The sequence below is a fragment of the Anthonomus grandis genome, chromosome 3 (assembly GCF_022605725.1).
Source record: "Anthonomus grandis grandis chromosome 3, icAntGran1.3, whole genome shotgun sequence".
NCBI lineage: Eukaryota > Metazoa > Arthropoda > Insecta > Coleoptera > Curculionidae > Anthonomus > Anthonomus grandis.
In genome coordinates, this window is record NC_065548.1 from 36,965,688 (window position 1) to 36,985,922 (window position 20,235).

General features: G+C 31.6%; 1 protein-coding gene across 1 annotated transcript; it reads right to left on the reverse strand.

Moving 5' to 3' along the window:
- Positions 1 to 1,647: 1,647 nt before the first annotated feature.
- LOC126734232 (beta-hexosaminidase subunit alpha-like) lies at positions 1,648 to 19,711 on the reverse strand. Its single transcript, XM_050437767.1, has 9 exons — positions 19,450 to 19,711; positions 10,383 to 10,623; positions 10,214 to 10,329; positions 9,959 to 10,164; positions 9,664 to 9,779; positions 9,414 to 9,606; positions 2,218 to 2,434; positions 2,017 to 2,161; positions 1,648 to 1,948 (listed from the first exon to the last, which is right to left on the reverse strand). Exons 1-9 carry the CDS (start codon positions 19,636 to 19,638, stop codon positions 1,734 to 1,736), a joined length of 1,638 nt encoding a protein of 545 aa, XP_050293724.1. The 5' UTR covers positions 19,639 to 19,711; the 3' UTR covers positions 1,648 to 1,733.
- Between the last annotated feature and the right edge of the window lie 524 nt (positions 19,712 to 20,235).

Here is a 20,235-nt window from a genome sequence, read left to right on the forward strand (position 1 = left end):
TACATAAAATTACAATTGATATCTAAGTTTCAAAGTTTTTGTTTTATCTAATTTTTATTTAATCAAATACCATGAACTCCAAGCATAAATCTTAACTGAGTGAAAAAATAAAGACATTGTAACGTGAGAAATAATTGTAAAATTGAAATAAAATTAAATGAAACTGCTTTTAATACAATTGCGTTTAAACCATTCATTTTTCATGCTTAAAATGTAATCTGCCATTTTTAATAGACACGAGCTCTATTTCTTATTTCCGTGGTGGCCACCTCTATCGTCATTTCTTCTTTCGTTCTGTAAAATATCTGATTGATTCGCCAATTCAACTGCCAACTTGTTTGCTGAACTCAATAAACGTTCTTATTGAGTTTAGTAATCTCGTCCTTAGGAGCCCATTCGTGGAGGTTGTGGAAGTTGTTAATTTCATTTCTCGAAAATTTTAACTAATTCTAAATAATGGTACTTCGATGAAATGAATATATTCTGATAATAAATTCAATGTAATAAACAATAAGCGGCGAAACGTGATTCTTTTTGCATGATCTTCTTAAACCCACGTGCCGTGTTATAGCCAATGCCAACTTCACTAAGCCGACGAAAGATGTTTTGAAATGCCCTGAACTTTGGTAATCTCCAATCTGAATAATGCTCCTGGTACAAGCCCTGCGCCTAAACTTCATTACCGTCAGGTCATCCATACGTGAAGACAATGTCAGCGCTTTTTTCATTGGTAAGTGACATTTCACAATAGTATCCACTAAAACGTAAAGGAACTCGATTTGAAAAACTGTAGAGATATCAATAGACTAAAAACACACTTTTTTGTTTGTTAGATAAGTGGGTTCCTCACCCTAGAGTGTAGATCGGGTACAAAATGCTACCAGCTTAGGTAAACTTCAGTTTACATAAGCTGCCCCACAATAAAGGCCAAAATTCTGAAAACCATACCCTAATCCAGTAACTTTGGTTTAACTATACTGTCCTTATAGTAGAGACTATAATTTAGAAATGGCCAGGCATCATGATAATGATAATTAAAAATAAAGGGAAGTAACTAAGGGAATTTTTTAAAAAAGGTTTCAACGATGAAAGAATTTCTAATTTTTAATTTTATTCAAGCATGAAACAAAGTATTTTATTTTCGCACCACAATTATTTTTCACATTTCGTGTCTCTATTTCTTTTTCTCAGTTAATACAGATGCTTGAAATTCATGGTATTTGAATAAATAAAAATTAGACGAAACACAAAAAACTTCAATTGTAACTTGCGCTGTATTACTTAATTGGTAATATTATTTCATCGGTTTAAAATTTCAGTATTTATTGGAAAAAATGTAAAAGTTGCAATAAATAACTTAAAAACGGATTTCGACCTATACATGTAAGCCGTAAAATATACGAAATCAGGTCAGCTATCATCCCCTAAAGGACTGCACCTACAGTAGTAGTACTAGTACACCTACAGTAGTAGTAGCAGTAGTAGTAGTACAGTAGTACCTGCCGGACATCCGCATAAATGATACAATGGTTTTTCTAACCACTTTAGCATCTTCCGCGAAGAGACTAAAACTGTGATTGAAATGCAAAACTTCAGAAAAAGTGAATATACCTAAGATTTAACTAGCCCGAAAAATACACATAGAAGTACATGATTAAAATAAATCGATATATTTAAAAAGTATACATTAAATTGTACAAAAAATTCTAAATTTATTTAGTAAAATAGTTTTATTAATCACAAAATCCAGGTCCGTTTGGTGGCTGTGCCCCAACTCCTCGCCTATTCATCCTGCAGCTATGTTCTTCCAACCTGCTAGAGGGCTCTTCCATGTCATAATCTTTAGAGTAGGCGGACCATAGCTTTTCCGCTGTAGCTGAAGCTCTGGGCCATACTCTAGAGATTATATTATATTCATTTACGACTTCTCCCCACATACAAGCTTCACCTAAAAAAAGAAACAATACTTTCTTTTTAGTCAATTATAAATAATGTATATAATATATATGTATGTACCTCCTAAAATAAGTTTTTTCTGTTCAGCGGTCCCCTCAAAGTCACTAGGATCACATAAGTAAAAATCTTGCCAGTCTCCTCCTGAACCTACATTATCCAGATACCAACAAGCAGATAATAAGGCATGTTTTCCACTTGCGGTAACCTTTAAAATAATTTATTTTCTGAGTATAATAAAGGATATACTCAACTTTTCCTTACAGATTTCATTGTATCAACCCATCCTTGCTTCCAGACATGTACCAAGGTCTCATTAGATAGTTTAACGCCATTTGAAAACACCTCTTCCCAGACTATAGAACTGTAGTTTAAAGTTTTTATCATATCAACTACTTTTTGTACATAGTATCCTTCTAGTCCTTTATAAGTCGTGATATTTTTCTGCTTCATGAACTGGGTTATATTTTTATCTGCTTGCCTAAAATTTTAGAGATATTTGAAAGTTATTTATTTGACACTAACTATAATAAATATTGAAATAATTAGAAACTACAAAAAAACAAATAGGTTTTTGAAAAATTAAAGCGTGAAAGACTTGAGATCCTTTAAAATCTAACTTTTAGCTTTTAACAATAATGCTTCAAAACCTACTTCCCAAAAAATGAAATACGAGCTCTGATAGGAAAATCCCCAAGGTTATTCATCAGATTAATCTCCAATATCTGATGAATTTGAATCTGATGACTTTTGGTGGTATTGCTATCTATGGGTATCACAGATTAAATAGTGGTACAATCGATTTTAAACCAGTTGCCCACTGATGGAGAGCGAGCCAGGCTCTGGTCCGCCATTAACATGCGTCAGTAAGATGTAGTACATAGATGTTCTAGTTTTTCTATGTAAGGCTGTTCTGTGCACCAGACCACAGTTGCAATCTTCAAAAATTTTATCACGAAAACGCTTCGACACATTCCTCTTCGCATTTAGTTCAGCCATTTAATTTATTTGTTAAACTGGTAAGTTCCCATTATGTCTATGATTATATAATTAAATCACTAACCCACATACTGCAACTGTCGGCAATTTATGTTTTTTCCTATAAAGTAAAATTTGAAAACATCTAGTAGATTTCTAACACACCACTGTGAAAGGCTATCCAGATTATTGCTTTTTGTAATAAACTGCTATCTAGTTCATTAGTAATAATAACGAAAAATTTGAAAAAAGCATCGGCAAATATTCAAAACTCAATGTTTCAAAACCTCCTTAATGGCATTAAGAAATAGACTAAGCAGCAAAGAAGAACAATACCCACTTTCGGAATCTCAGAGCATACCTCTACCAGTTTAAATATAAAGTTACCCATTTTATTGTCTTTCTCTCAGTGAGAAAACTATGCAACGAATTTAGTAAACCATCCGGGAAAATTATCATTTTCAATTATTCCATTAATAATTGGATATTAATTATTGATTATATTACATTTCTTGGAATTTCAATATAAGTAGCATCAACCCGCTACCCAAGATAACCTGCTCTGGTAAATAAACAAATTAATTTGTGTGGAACGGCTTCTTCTAAAACCATGCTGGTCAAACAAAGAGATCATAAACAATATCTTTATAATACCAGTTCAAAAAACTAAATATTAGGCAGCCAAAAATCTTTTAAATAGATGATACACTACGAAAATTTCTAACCCCGCTTCATAAACCCTATTTCAATATGGGTGTTACTCTGCTTCCATGTATCTGGAAATTGCCCAGTAGATAGAGGCAAGTTGAAAAGTCTACATAACAGCTAAGATAATGAGTATCTACGCTGTCTCACAAAAATGTTGAGGATATAATCAGACCCAATCCAATTCTCGGCAAAGACCCAAGCTTGTCAAAACTTCCAATAATAGAACAGAACACTCGACGTTAATGTAACTAAAAAATTTCACAAAAGGCATCGCGCTCACTTTTGCTTTTGAGTATACTGTGTTGAAATGACTCGCAAATAAATCAACAATTTGTTGACCATGACTAGCAAGAAAGTTATCTAGAGACATACCTTTTGGACTTTTATTTATTTTTTTATTAATGGATATCTAAAAACCTTTTACTAGTCAAGTCCTCATTACCATTGGCAAAATAATTTTTATCATACTCATGACTTAAACTTTTAAATCACGCCTTCAATAACTAATTAACAACACACTTATTACCTAATAGCTCTCACTGTAAGAGATTTTGAACACACCACAAAATTTGTTCCAAACTATGCACATATTACAGTTATCCAAAGTGAGTTTTCATCTTCTTGATGATGGAACCTTGTATGTGACTTTTAACAAATATCAATATACCACTCTTTGTTAAAATTTGCACATATGTGTTAGCTTGAAATACGTTATAATTTACTCCACTATTAAGTTTAAGCAAAATAAATTTTTTTAAGAAATATTTGTTTTACCGGTGAATGTACATTTACGCTCAACAATGAACTAAATGTTCAGAGTTGCCGGTATTGGAGCCAAGAAAATGAACATCGCTTTGTTTTTTTGACAATTTTATACATATAATTGTGTGTATATTTGTATATAAAAATTATTTTATTTATGTATTTCGACCAAATTGTACAATTTGATAATTTGTACAGTATTTTTGTTTTGTTATCTACCTATTTACTTTGTGTGTATTTTGTCTGAGTATTTTTTTTTATGTTTATTTGTTTATATTTGTATTTTTTTTCTCCTTTAGCTTTGTCGATAAAATGTAAATTTTCGGACAATAAAGCATTTTGATTGATTGATTGATTCATACTTGGACACAATATCCCCAAAAAACAAATGTATTCGTGGGAATTATCGGACACCATATCATTGGACCCTTTTTTATGTACTATAACCTAACAGCTGGACTTATTTGTAAATTAAATTGGACCCGCCTTGGGAGAAGTTGTTCAGGAAGATCAAATGATCTGGTACCAAATGGATGGTTGCCCGGCCCATAATGCCCGTATGGTTAGAGAGTGCTTGGAAAATGCTTTTAACGGCAATATGGTCCACGGTACCGGATATTTTGGCCAGCCAGGTCACCTGATCTTTCACCGAATGACTTCTTTTTGTGGGGTCATTTAAAAAGTGTCATTTATAAAAGTGTAAAATTTGAAAATCTAAACCAGTTACAAAACGCTATTTCGTTAGAATATAATAAAATTTTCTAATATCAACTTAGTAACATTAGAAATGAATTTTATGATCGGTTAGAATATTGTTTAGCTGTTTAGCTGTTACTGTTGTTCGAACATTTAATTAATTGATGTTTTAATGTAATTCTCTATTATTTTTAAAAAAGTTATTGTATTTTATTTTATTTTATTTTATTTTATTTTATTTTTCCACACTTAGTAAAATATTAAGAATTCTGTTTTCTCTTTTTTCGGTTCTATTTTCGATCTTCTGAGTTAAACATTACTGCGTCTTTGGACTCGAATTTACTAACAATAGGTTTAATGGTTGAAATGGAGCAGATAGGCCTGATGGGAAAATAAATTGAAAATATTTCAGATACTGCTATTGGTTTAATAATAATAATAGTCGATAATAATAATTGCTATTGGTTTAACTTCATCGTTATATTAAATAAAAGTTTAGATAAAAAAGTAATGTTAACGTGTCTTACTTTGAATGTATGGCTGTGAGATTGAAAAAACGAAAAAAAAAACCATTTCTTGTATTCGGCTGTACGTCAGATTTGACAAAGCCTTATAACAAATTGTTTGCTGGTGGCTGGTGTCTGGTTTTACCTGAACCGAAAATTTGGAAATTTTGCAATTACATTTAATTGAATAATTCAAGATTCGTTTATTAGAATTTTTTGAAACTTTGCACGAGGGTTTGCCAGATTGGTCTCTTCAAAAAGTTATCTTACATTTTTTCGTAAAATGTACAGGGAAGCACCACCCGGTACAAGTACAATACAATTGGACAATTGTACTGCAATAATACAAATTATGTTTCGCTTGATTTTGCTTGTTTCGCTTTGTTAAAATTAAGTTGTTGTAACAACGGATACCATAAACAAGTGTTAATCTACTAATATCTCAACATTCGCAAGTACTTCGATACTTTCAATACTTCGATAAATCTAGTAGTGTTAAGTCTGGCGACCGTGTGGGCTATTCAATTGCACCACGCCTGCTAATCCATACCCCTGGAAACTATTCACTAAACCACTCTCGAACTATTAAAGCGTAGCGCGGGGGAGCTTCATCTTTAAAATACAAATTATTTTCGTTTATCCCAACATCATTTTCATTCACTTGCTTTTCCAAACATTGGACGATTGAAGGATATATGGTATTTTTGAGGAGGTCTAGACAAATTTGTCCAGTTACATTTTCTTCCAAAAAAATGACCCGATGATATCGTTACTATAAATTCCTACCCATTCATTAATTTTTTCGGGATACTGAGTATGATCCTTTTGGAAAAGGTGTGGATTTTCATTATTCCAGTATTTTTCCCAGTTATGTCGGTTTACCAGTCCATTTGGAAAAGAAGTTGACTCGTCACTGAAGCAGATGTTTTTTACTGAATGGGAGTTCTCATCAATTTGCTGGCATATCAGTTTGCAAAATTCAAATCTCCTACACCTAACTTGTCTTGTAGGGAAAAGCATATAAACTTATTTTTAAATTTTGTGTACTGAAAGAATTTCTAAATAGCATTAGTTAGCAAATAACAGATGCATATTTAAAAAAAAATATTTAGACTGAGTGAACTATTTCTAACCATCCATTTGTACTGGTAAATCGCTTCAACTTACATAAATTTTTTTGACGAAGGAAGATGGAAAATTGTTTGCCATGTAAAATAATGTAATACACTATGAGGCAACACATTTTTACTTACTATTCGCTTATACGTCAACCGATTTAATTTTTTTCGGTTTGGTTAGATAGGAGATTGCCCTTTAAAATAATGTATGACATTTAGGGCAGACATTTGAAATACAAAAGTTTGAAGTCGACAAAATATTCATGATTCCCAGACATTTTTTGTCACTAGTCGCTGGTACGTTAACCGATTAAATTTTTTTGGCCCAGTTGTTTACAATAGATATTTTAACATTGCTTACAATGTGTCATATGATGGGAGTTCCCTTTTGACATATCAAAGTGAGTTTAGCTGGAGGCACGAAGTTACCAAATATACCTGAACTGCCAATTCAATGAAAAGTAAATGACCACTGCTAGGGGGCCGCCATTTTGCGTGATTGTGTCTTTTCGATGTTGACAAATTTTAGTTGTGCCAATTGTAGGGAAACAAAATAATTAAAGTTTTTGAGAGGTTATGTATACAATACAGAAAATTACATATAGGTAAGAATTTAAGATGGTTGCGTAAGATCTGTGATTTTTCTTGCACTTCTTTAAAAATTTTGTTAAACTTTATGAAAGAAAGTAATCCTCACCTAAAATGAGACAAAGTTTTAATCAACGTGGAATGGATGCATGCACTTTAAAATATTTATTTTATTATTCTGATAACCTTGAATCTTATAAATCTAAACTTAAACTTGAATTTTATAAATCCTAATACCATGAAAATGATGATCTTCATTTAAATTTTTGCTTGTATTTACTTAATAAATTCAGTAAAAAACAGTTTTATTTTCTTTCTATTTTTACTATTACGAGTTTTACTTTCCTTCCAAGTACAGCGTGTTTCTACATTAATAGATACAACCATCTATAAAAATCAAAATATAGATGATTTAATGAGGGTTTGTAATTAACAAGGGTTTTTATAGTAAAAATAAACAACTCTATTATTCTATCATAAACAACACAGACATTCAATTCACAATAATTCGGTTTTGAGAAACAGTGAACCAAATACCTTTAAATAAAGATGGTGATATATTCACGTATTAAATAAGTAGGAAGATACATCGCCTGTTCCAGACGATATATCCAAGCATCATTTATAAATCGCCAAAAACTAGGCAATCCGCTATAAACACCCGTCAAACGTCAGCGTCAACTTCATTACCGTTATTCAATATATTTTTTGGTGGCAACACTAAAAAATTTCAGAGAGACCAACATCAAAAGGAAACAACCACTATAAAAATGACGGCCCCCAGGCAGTGGTCATTTTTGGGCATCGTGGCCATAGGCATTAGCAGTCCAGGTATATTTATTAAGTTCGTGCCTGGAGGCGATTGACTTTGTCGAATATAAAATTAAACGTTTCCCTGTATATCTAAATTGACGTGTTTTTTGCTTTTTTTAAGAAGTTATTAAGAGTGGTTCACTTTGAAATAAAAGCACCGTATACAAAGCTGTAAAAACGAAGTAACGGAAGCACGTGGCACAGCAAGTGTATTAAAAATATATTACCTTGAAAATCGACTAAGTCCGCCACCCTTACGAAATATAACGACTAAATGAATCAGTAGAAGCTTCAAAGATAGATTAAGTTCTAGAATTTCTTAAAAATGCAACCTCATATAATGAACCTCAAGACGCTGAGTCTGGAGTGTATGAGTGACATCTGGCTCACAAGATTAGAAGCTACAGCAAAAAGACAAGAGCTATACATAAGTCAAAAGAAAAATCATACATCAATCTGTTAACAGTTTAAATTTACTTAAAACTGCAATAACAATTTTTAGAACAGAAAACATAAAAACCTAGACACTAAAATGTTAAAGTTGTCAAAAATGTTAAAGTGTTAAAAAAGAATGAATGGGGTAAGGGCCTACTACACTCGCAACTTTCCTATTCACATTAACCCTTCTCTAATGTATTACTTATGCCTTGTTCCGCACTTGCAGCCTTCCTATTCGCACCAAGACTTCCCTAATGTAATTTATTTACAACAATTACAAAACAAAAGAATCAACTATAAATGACATTAAAGATTTTTTTTAACTGAGGACGACGACGACAACGACGAAATTGACGAAAAATATGTATGTACCTTTATTTTATGCTTAAGTACTTGAATAAGTCCATTTCAGCTTTCTATAACTAATACACCAATTTGTTATTGGTGACAAAATCTAAACTCAACAAATCAGAAATGACATCTCACCCACACTTTCCATTTTTTTTAATATTTATTAATACATACATAATTAAAAAAGCACTAAGGACTACCGGTATATCATCTGCAATCAAGTCGATAAATACCACCACACTGATCTGTGAGATTAACATCAAACGCCTCAAACGTTACGCGCAAAATCTTTGTTCCATTTTATTACACGGTAAGCAGCTTCCTATACGGGGTATTCTGTGGCATATCAATATACACCATAACTTTATAAGTAAGGCACTTTTTACAGGCTAAAAGTCTGTTATTTTTCTAACAAAACTCTTATCTTCAATTTCCTAATAATTCATTTTTAAGGTTGTGTTATGTAATTTTTTAATTCGAGAATAATTAGTTTTTAGCTTACCAGCATAAATAATCTACTTCATCTCCCCCAAGATGGATAAAAGCGTCCTTGAAAACATCCCTTATTTCACCAAATAATTCATTTAAAAAATCATACGTTGTACTTTTACTGGGATCCATCGGACCATAAGTAAAATAAACATCACAAGAAGTTAAGATTTCAGGATGGGAAAGACCCCAAGACGCTGTGTGGCCTTTGAAGTTAATTTGGTTAATAATTTTAAAACTAATTACTAAAATGAGAAACCTACCTGGGGTGTCAAATTCGGGCATTATGCGTATTCCTCGTATTCTGGCATATTCAATAACATTTTGTACATCTTCAGGGGTGTATGTCATAGTGTAACGATTAAAAGCTCCCTTTTCACTTAAAAAATGTATGAATTAAAAAAAATATATTATTAAATTAAAACTGTTTTTTAAAACACGTTTAATAATAACATAATAATGCAATGTCCTTTCAAAAAATAAAATTTACAATTAACTGTATTTAATGTAAGACGAAAATTTACAGTAAGGTCCACACATTAAGTTTCTCATTCTAACCTTAATTCAGGAAACCGTAAGCTAACGTATGGAAAACTTTGATCATCAACGATATGCCAATGTAGAACATTTAATTTATTATAGGTCATTCCGTCTAAAGTAGCGTAGATTTTCTCCATAGGTATAAAATGTCTGGAGGTGTCAATTAGTAAGCCCCTATGCTTGTATCTTGGAAAATCTTTGATTATTGTCGAATTTATTCGGAGCTAGTGGTAGACAATTTACAAATTAGTTATTCAGGTATTTACAACTTACGGTTAGTCCATCTTCGCCTAAATAGATTAACTGAGAAAAGCTGTCTAACCCTCGTAAAATACCCCAGACAGATGTAGCTTGAAGCTCAGTCCGGTCTTCCGTAACCCATAGCTTATCTAATTAAAAAAAATACTTTAATTACATATTAAAGTTGTATAAATAGACTTACATGCTTCATCCATATTTAAGCTTGGATAATCGTTATCATTACATAAATCAGTTAAATTAACAGTCAACTTGTTCAAATATCCTAAAAAGTTATTGTCTTTTTCCAGTCTTGCTTTTTTTAATTGATCTTTCCCCATACGGCTCAATCTTCTCTTGATCATTTCTGCATCTTGCTGTAGAATTTTAAAGTATCTAGTAAAGGCGTTTGATAGTAAGGCGCAATCGGAGCTGCCTTTCTGAATCTAGAAGCAACCATAAAGGATTCTCTGAATAATTTTTTTTCCCAACAATGGAAGATATTTTCTGATCCCCACCAGTTCAATAATTTTGGTCTTTTATGAGATGATGTACTTATCATATGTATTAGTATTTATAGGATTATGTGGAAGTTATACAGTTTCAGGAATTAAAGACTACGCATTGTCCAAAAATTAATGGCAACACCTGTCATAAATCCGCCACTAAAGTGCAAGAACCTTTTATCGAAAGGGTCCAGGAGTAGCAAGGATTGGAGGAAATGGTTTGTAGTGCTCCAGACGTAGATTCAACACGATCAAGTAGAAGTGTTGGAAAGGAACAGGGCTTAGAACATTGAGTGTCTAATAAGCCTAGCTGCAAACCACAGGCAAAGTGTTTGAGTTCACCCTCTTAGACAATGATGTCATATCGATTTTCCAATTTTTCATACAATTTATATTTTTCTTAATCCACTAAATATTTTTTAATGTATTGTGTTATGTAACAGGTGTTTAAATTTTTCTTTTATTTTATTTGCTAACTAATAATATATACTTTGAGACTAATCAACAAACTTTTCAGAAAAAAAATATTCTTAACAAAAAAGTTCATGAAAAAAAAGCAACTTGGCAACGTATAATACCTACAATGTATCTACATATATCTACAATGCAAGTATCCAATGTTACCCCTATGTATTTTTTTTCTAGATATTTTTGGTAATGTCTAAAACTAGCGTCCGATCGATATCGAGCAACCAAAATCGAGAACGCAGCATATGTCGTTTGCCAGCGACCGACTTATAGTCCGCGCCCGCTGTTATTTAACGGATATAATGCCCGTATCTTCTGAAATTCCCAAGAAATTGTAATAATTTTTTGTCCAGATATTTATTAACAATAAATAACTAAATTGATTTATGGTGATTACAAACCTCTACAAACTAAGTGTTTTTTTTTTGAAAATTAATTAAAAAGTCAAATGTTTAAGAAATGAAAAAGGCTCTAGCTCTCAAAGGATTTGCATAACTTTTTTCTTTAATATTTGAGATGGTTGCAAACCCCTACAATCGAAATTTTTTTTTGATTTTTGATAAAAAATTATTGAATTATTAGATGTTTAAAAATATAACCGCTAACTCCCAAAGAAAAAGTTTTATCCATATTCTTAATATATGTTACCCATGTCAGACATTTCATTATCATTTTTCAGTAAAAAGAATGTTTCTAATTTAACTATTAATGAAAAAACGCACTGGAATCGCTTAAAATTTCCTTTTAATACTAATACTATACGAAAGGTACACCATCCAGACATAAACAATGAGCGCAGTTGCGAAATATGTTTATCAAGAGAATAGTTTCGGGCGAAATTTACAACACTGCCGTTCTGGGTGGAAATTTGGAGATTCAAAGAACCCCATTTAAAAATATTAATTATGATTAGTAATTAGTATAAATTGTTCTGTTAGGGTTAGTACTGTAGATTTATTCTAATTGCGACAACCCTGAATATTCCTACGCCAAGGGTGACTCTAAGTAAGACTAAAGTATGCTCTGGCACATTATGTGGCTAAAGACTTACAAATGTCTGAATAGCTGAGATTTTCTTTAGAAAGTTCGAAAAAATTCAAGAGCTGTATCGGTCTAATCTCAGAATCGGGTAAGCACTAACGGATAAAGGGACTGATAGAAATATCTTCTACCTAGTGATTAAAGAGGCGTCACATCAGAAGCCAAGCTATTAGGACGCTTTATGTTCTCTAAAGGAGGAGTTGCTTGCCGAGAATCTTAAAAGCCTACCATTTCCCAAACTCTCATGCGGATTCGATAACCCGGACTCGAAGATGATTCACAGCTTGTTAGAAGTAATCTTCAGGTCTACAGTACACAAGTTCAGCAGCAAGTTCTGGTGTGCAATGATACACCCCAACGTCATTCTCTGGAGAAAACTGTTGACTGTTATTTCTAGAAGAGGGGACTTCTGCCGATATGCACAATTATTTTGCAACGAAATGAGCTTGAGACAGAACCGTGTAAATATATTGACAACGCTGCCAATGCCACCTATTCTTCATTATTCCGGAGTAATATTCAGTGTTTAATAGTGTAAGCATATAAATAAATCAGTTAATTATTTCAAATCGTTTTAGTTCACAGCTAACGAATGGTGAAAACGCTTGAGAATCATAGAACAACATTGACTTTAAATTTTTAAATTAGTAGCCTTGTGATAATCATTGAACAATGATTTATTCAATTCAATAGTGGTTAAAAATACGAAAACTCTATTACATATATGCTTGAATTTATAAAATAATATTAAAGATTAGTATGTGGCTAAGTTGATAAGAAAATTTGATCTAGTCTAATAATCTCCTTTGATTCTAACTGCTCGAGAACATCGGTACACGTCTACAACTGCAGAAATAGCAGTTGTAGAGGTATACCACTTGATAACAATAAAAGCACTCGTGGACTAACATTTCTTCAGGATTTATACGCTCAAACAGTACTACGAATTTTAATAACAGACAATAAATTTCATTAATACTTTATAATACTCGTCAGCTTTGTAAAGACGATTTTGATAAAAGGTTGGAGTTTTGCGAATTAATTTCTATAATGCAAATCTTTTATTTAATATTGGTTTCTCGGATAACTCAACATTGTATTTATATAGTACAATACGTTGTATTTATACAATAGGTATAGTACTGTAAATAGACATAACTATCGATATTGGAGTGCTTTAAATCCACATTTGTTTCGAGTGGAACAGTTGCATCGAGTTTCCATTAAAAATATAAAGTGTGCCGCAATATCTTTATTTTTAAACCACCCTGTATTATACAGTTACAGATGCAAAAATATAAAAAAATCAAATCTGAAGTGTCCAAGCGTTTATTCCAAAGTATAAAAGGGGAGTCACAAATAGGGATGTTACTTTCAAATATTCATTTTCGATTGTAGAGTGGAATAGATATAACATTTATTATCTTAAATCATTTATTTATTGAAGTAATAATAGTAGGATTCATTCAAGTACGATTTGATTTTTATTTTAATTATAGTTATTGCTGTTGTTTTAATGTGGACATATTTTATGATTCTTAGGTTGCATAACTTCACATTAATGAAATTAGGACTGTTTAGCAACTACTTTAACTGTAAACATATTCAAGATGGCAGCAAAAACTTTCTACTCCGAATTTCTTGGCTATTTCGTGAAAAAAAAATTAAACGAAAAAACGATTATAATTTCCCTATAGTTTCACTCTCAGTAAGAGGCATGTAAGTGAAATATCATATGTTTCATGTAAAAATATATTTGGGGGATTTAACAATAGATATTTATGTAATAAATTGTGCAAAATGTTCCATTTTATGAATGTTAAATTTGCCATTTGACGATTTCCGTAATTAAAAAGGAAATTTTACCCACTAATAAGACATAAAAGTTTTACAAACATAAAAAAAAATTAAAAACCACTTTAGGCATTAGTACGTAAAAAAATGTCAGTCAACAAATGCAACAAATTTCAAAACATTTTGAATTTTTAAGATCCAATAAGATCCCAATAAGATCTTTTCGGTTCGGTGTGAAATTTTATTCGATGAATAAAATTTCATAAAACCCAAGTAGGACTAGAGTCTAATGGACATTCAAAATTGATCCAATTACTATCCAATATGTCTAAATGCAAAAAATGTATATCCATTATACAGCTAATACTGGACATGAATTACCGGTTTAGGATATCCATTAGTGTTTCGATTGTTTTCCAAATTTGAAAATACGGATTTAAAAAAAAAACCATAATATTACCTTTGTCACAATTTAGAACATTATTTTAGAACATTAATTGCTTTCAAGCGGCCGTTTGACACGATTACATTTTCGTATTAATTTTCGGGTAGAAATTATGGTGATATATTGGTTTACCACATAATCCAATTTTCTTGTGTAGTAGAGCTGAAAGTAGAAGCAGTTTCCAAAAAACATTTTCAATAATAACCCATCCATTAACAACTGAGAATGCCGGGCCACACCCTTTTATAAGAGACGGTGAATAATGGACGGTTGTGAATCCAAAATGTTATTGTATAGTTGCTTAGGGCTAAGATTATTTGTTTGTTTTGGATTTGAGAAAGTTTTCCGAATATACATATGCTTATTGCTTTAAACCTGCTAGTTAAATAATTAGGTAGATAGGTAAAGACCTAAATGCTGCTAATTACCCTATATTATACCTACTATACTGAAACAATTACTATATTGAACCCTAGATATATAAAGACAATGTATTTTTTAATGCTCCGCCTGCCTCCTGAAAGTTACAAAAACTGCAGACGTGTATTTAGTGAATAGTGACTTTCATTGAGTCTGCAGTTCTTGAGCAATTTCAGACCCAACGAGTTTGAGGAAAAAATTGGGTCCAGTAGAAAGGGTTACTCCCTCTTTTGTACTAAAAAATCATAAAAAAAAGTTTTTACTTTGAAATTGTAGAACTGCCTGGAACTTTCAAAGCGGCACTATGGTTTAACCATAAATAAATTTAGATCCGTTGTTTTCCAAAGCACAGACAGGATGAGCTGAAACTAAAAATAAAACCAAAACGAAAGTAAAGTTACATTTTTACAATAGATTTATAAATATGCCATACTATATTTATCTCCAAGAACACTTCAGGCGACGAGCATAAATCGAGTAATAAGTTTTAATATGTCATATATTAATACTCATCTTAAAGATTTGAACATATTATGTAAAAAATATGACTTCTTACAGTGCATACACCGGAAACAAATAATATTATAAAAAGCAGTCTAGGTAGAGAAAATCACACGAGATAACTTACAACGTTTTGTTGTACAAAAAATTGTGATAAGTCGAACGAATGAGGCGGGTAATTGTATACCTCAATGTTGATATTTCCGAGAAAATTCATGCATGATAGATTGGATAAAAGGTGCTTCTCCTCGAACGCAATTGGAAATGGTTGAAGCAACTCAAAAGCCATAAAACCTACTAAAGAACCATGAGAAGTCGTCGAGTGTCTTTTGTCATGATAAAGTCGAAATTATACCCATTTGTAATGACGTCATTTTTGTTTATCTTTGCTTAGCATATTCCAAACAGAGGCGACAATAAACTTTTGAAACAATTGGTGTCTGATGATTATTCATCTTTTATATACTAGGTTATGTGAAATATTCGTCACTGTCAATCAAAAATATTGGTTTGTCAACTCGTTCTTGAAAGTTATTTCGAAAAGTGTTAGATAATGCCTAAAAAAAGATATAATAGGTATAATGAACAATCGCAGCTGATGATTTTAAATATATTGGCTTTTTTTCAACTGGAAAAGGAACAAGTCCAAAACGGAATTGCACTTCAAATTGAGAATGTGATACAGCGAGCCGCAGATGCAACAAAATTGAGCACAACAACAATCGCAAATTTAAAGAAGAATGCAGAAGAATGCAGCCCGTATATCTTCCAAGCAAAAGACAGCAAAAACCAAAATTACAACATGTTTGAAACATAGAATTCGAGACACAATTTATTCTATGTACGCCAGAAAAGAATATGTAATATTGGCAACAATAAGAGAAAAGTTCAGGGAAGAAATTGAATATTTTGAGTTTTCCATTGACTCCTTAAGATGATGATCAATAGTATAGACTTCAAGTGGAACAAATCAAATAACAGAAAATATTTAATGGACTTGCTGGGTCCGTTAAAGTTAAAGGGACGTCTAAAAAACGATTTTTTTTTGAAAATTTTTACATAGAATGTTGAGTTTGAACATTTTATTGATAAAAAAGTGAGGATGAAGTAAAAAAATGCAAAATTTTAAAAATTATAAAGGATTTTCTACTTACGTATGATTCACAATTACACCCGGCTTAACTACACTCTATTTGCGACTAGGCATCACGTTGACCATTATATATGCTATTAATTTAAATTTAAAGCCTTAAGTAACAAAATTCTGCAACTTAGAAGGATTTACATCACTTCTTTAGGTGATAAACTGTGGTTGGCGCACATGTGGAGTTGGCATTGCAAAAAGGGATTGGAACCTTGGGTTGGCGCTAAATAGTGGGTTGGGTAGTCGTTTGAGCCCTACTTAGGGAATGGGATAATAGTTAGAAAATGGGAATTATCACAAACACGCGGGGCTGCCGCCCCGCGTGTTTGTGCCTATAATTCCTATGCCTTATTCCTATTCCTATTCCTAATAAAAAAAATTCCTAAAAACAAAAAAATACTACTGGGGACGTAGTGAAGCCACTCCCATTTTCGTCAATAAGGTTATTGTTTTATATTTCGTGTGTGTAAATTACAAAATATGTAATTATAGGGGTACAAAGTGATAAAGACTCCTATAAATTTACAATTTTAGCACCCAAAAAGTTCCAAAATCGCCCCAATACATATATTTTTCAATTATAGCAAAATTAAGAGCTAAAAAACCTTGTGTAAGCCGGCAATAGTTAGTATTTAACGTATGTAGAAAAACCTTCATAATTTCCAAAATTTTGTATTTTTTCCAATCATCCTCACTTTTTTATCAATATTTTGACCACACTCAACATTCTATGTAAAAATTTTCAAAAAAAAATCGATTTTTAGACGTCCCTTTAAGTTTACCGGACCCTCAGCTGGTTCCAAATCTTCCCCCAAAGTCATTTATAATCATGGACAATGCAAGTTACCATTCTGGTTTATTAGAAGAAATCCGAGAAAATCTTGGACAAAGCAGAGACTGACCGAATGGTTGAAGAAAAAGAATATTGGCTTTCCAGAAAAAGCCATGAAAGATAAAATATGGAGTATTGCACGCAGAAACTGCCCTAGTGAAAAAAAGTACTTCCTTGATGAATGTTAAACCTTAAGGACACAAAATTTTGCGACTGCCATCATATCATTGCCAGTTTAATGCAATTGAAATGGTATGGTCGAAATGTAAACGAAAATATGATCAATATATTTCCAATTTTAAGAGGTCACCCTCAGAAGTTCTGACTATATGGGAAAGGTTAAAAAACGAAATTTCTATAGATCATTGGCAAAAATATGCTTTTCATACAGAAAAGGTAATTGAAAAGGCTTGAGAGGCAATACAAGTGTGTGATGCCTATGACATTCTGCCACTTGTGATTACGACTGACGAAGACGACGATGACGAAGACAATATCTCTGATTTCAATTCTGACTCTGACAATACTGACGAGATTGATTAAGCTTTTTTTGTTCTAGCAAATTTTATTTTATGATCGTCGTTAAGTATTCAATCATATCGTTGCAATTTCATTAACTTGGTAATGCAATATGGCGTGTTTTTTTTGAATTTGTACGTTTTATTTTTTGGAATAGTATTTTCAGTTTAATGTGTTAACATATTCCTTCAAGCAGCATTTTTTTTATGAACAAGTAAATTAAATTGTCAGTATTTAAATTTTTTCCAGTGAGTTAAAATAATTTTATACCATTATTCACAATTTTTGTAAGCTCGGTTTTGTTACGTCTACTGCTCGTGCCGAATTCTACTTTTTAAATATGTTGTAGATTTGGTTTTTGCGGTCTTTTGCTTGGAAAATATATGAGCAGCGTAATACTGATCTGATTTTATCCCATTCTTCTTTATATTTGCGATCCTTTTTGTGCTCAATTTTGTTGCATCTGCGGCTCGCTCTATCACATTCTCAATTTGAAGTGCAATTCTGTTTCGGACTTGTTGTTTATGTCCCAGTATTTATGATTAATTATAATAATATTTGTTAATTGTTAAGTTTGTTAATAATACAATAAATACTACAAGATTTTTTTAAATTTTTTGGGAATGAAAGTATATACACGAATATAAAAATATAATAATATGCTGCTAAAATAAATCATTTGTTAATTTCTGAACGTATAAAAATACATAGCAGACTATTAATTTAGGAAGGCGATGGTAAAGGTTCTAACCTAATATTGATTGGCAAAAATATCTACGTAATACGTTTTTTCTCACCTGGATGACGTAACTACAAATGGGTATAATTTCGACTTTACTAATCAAAAGTGTGTAAATAAAATTAGGGCAGTTGAGATTTAGCCGTTTCAACCTTACATATTTACTAATAAGGATTTTGGTGCTTCAGATGCTTTACAACCGAAAAAAAGATGTAGTTGCTACTTATTCCAGAATTATTGATAATTTGAGAACAGGCAACATAAATAACGTTAAACAAGAGGATACAAACATGGAGTTTATGGAATCAACACCCATTAGACTATATAAACTAAAATAAAAATGAAATATGACGAGAGGATCCTGTCTTAACATCCAGTGATAACGATTGAGAACTTTATAGAATTTGTTATAGACTTCGTTCATTCAATATCTTGATTGAGGCAAGCTTAACGTATTTTTGTTTGAAAATCTTATCTAAGTTGGAGATAAAGAATATTGTAAAAACCAAGAAGGAAGCGAATTCATAGTTCACGATTAGATTCATCTAATGTTTTGGGAAAAATGTTTCGGACAACCTGATTTTTAAATATGGGTATGCAGGATTACCACTTACCACTTGTATAAAACCGCAAATTTTTTCTTTTTTCAATTCCAAACAATCATATAACAGTTCACAAGACTGATTATTATAAGTTGTTTTAGTGTAATACTCTTTTATTTATTGGTTAGCTATAACAACTTATTTTTTAACTAAAATTGTTTTAATATTTCAAAGTTATTTCATACAAGACATAAAAAAATAATATCATATCATTTAAGTATACAATCGAATTGATGACCAAACCCAAATTTATTGCCTTACCTGAAATTCAAAAGTTCTAGGCTGCAAAACAAAATAGCTTGCCGAAACATTTTGTTGTTGAGGTTTTGGCCATAACTGTCCTTTTGTTGCAACGATTTCAGGTCCAGGTTTACCTGCATTCACATTGGTCAAGAAAAAAAAAGACACAATAAAGTACGCACAATTCATTATTTTGAAAAAATCTGACATGTTTTTTGTATGGCAAATACAAATGTGAAATTTGTAACAATACACTTCAAGAACGTTAGCGTACTGTTTTATCAACTTAAAATTACCATTATATTTATGCTAACAAATTTCAATATATTTACATAAAGATTGCCTTACTTATCTACATTTGAATTATAAAAATACGATTTTAAAGTGGTCAACGTGATAGTATATTACTGCTTATAATAATATTTGTTTTTAATTTCTTACGAAAAATTATTTTTAAATATTTTACCACAAAGGGGTACTCATGTACACTGTGTCCCATTTTGGATGAGACTGCAGGGTATCTCTGTCATTTTTTAAGATAGAGCTTTGCGGTTTTCGCGACCCTGTATCACTTTTTTGTAAAATTTTTAAAGCCACAAACAGAAATATTCTAACTACTTTTGTTCCTGAAATACAGGGTGAAAACGAAAATGTTCACTTTTGGAGATGTTATTATTTCTCAGGCCCTGTATAAGATAGTATAAAAATGAAAACTGCTTATAATAGATATTTTTACATAAAAGTCAGTGGCGTATTTAATTTTTTTTTCTAATGCACTGTTTTTAAGATTGGGCACAAACTTGGTAT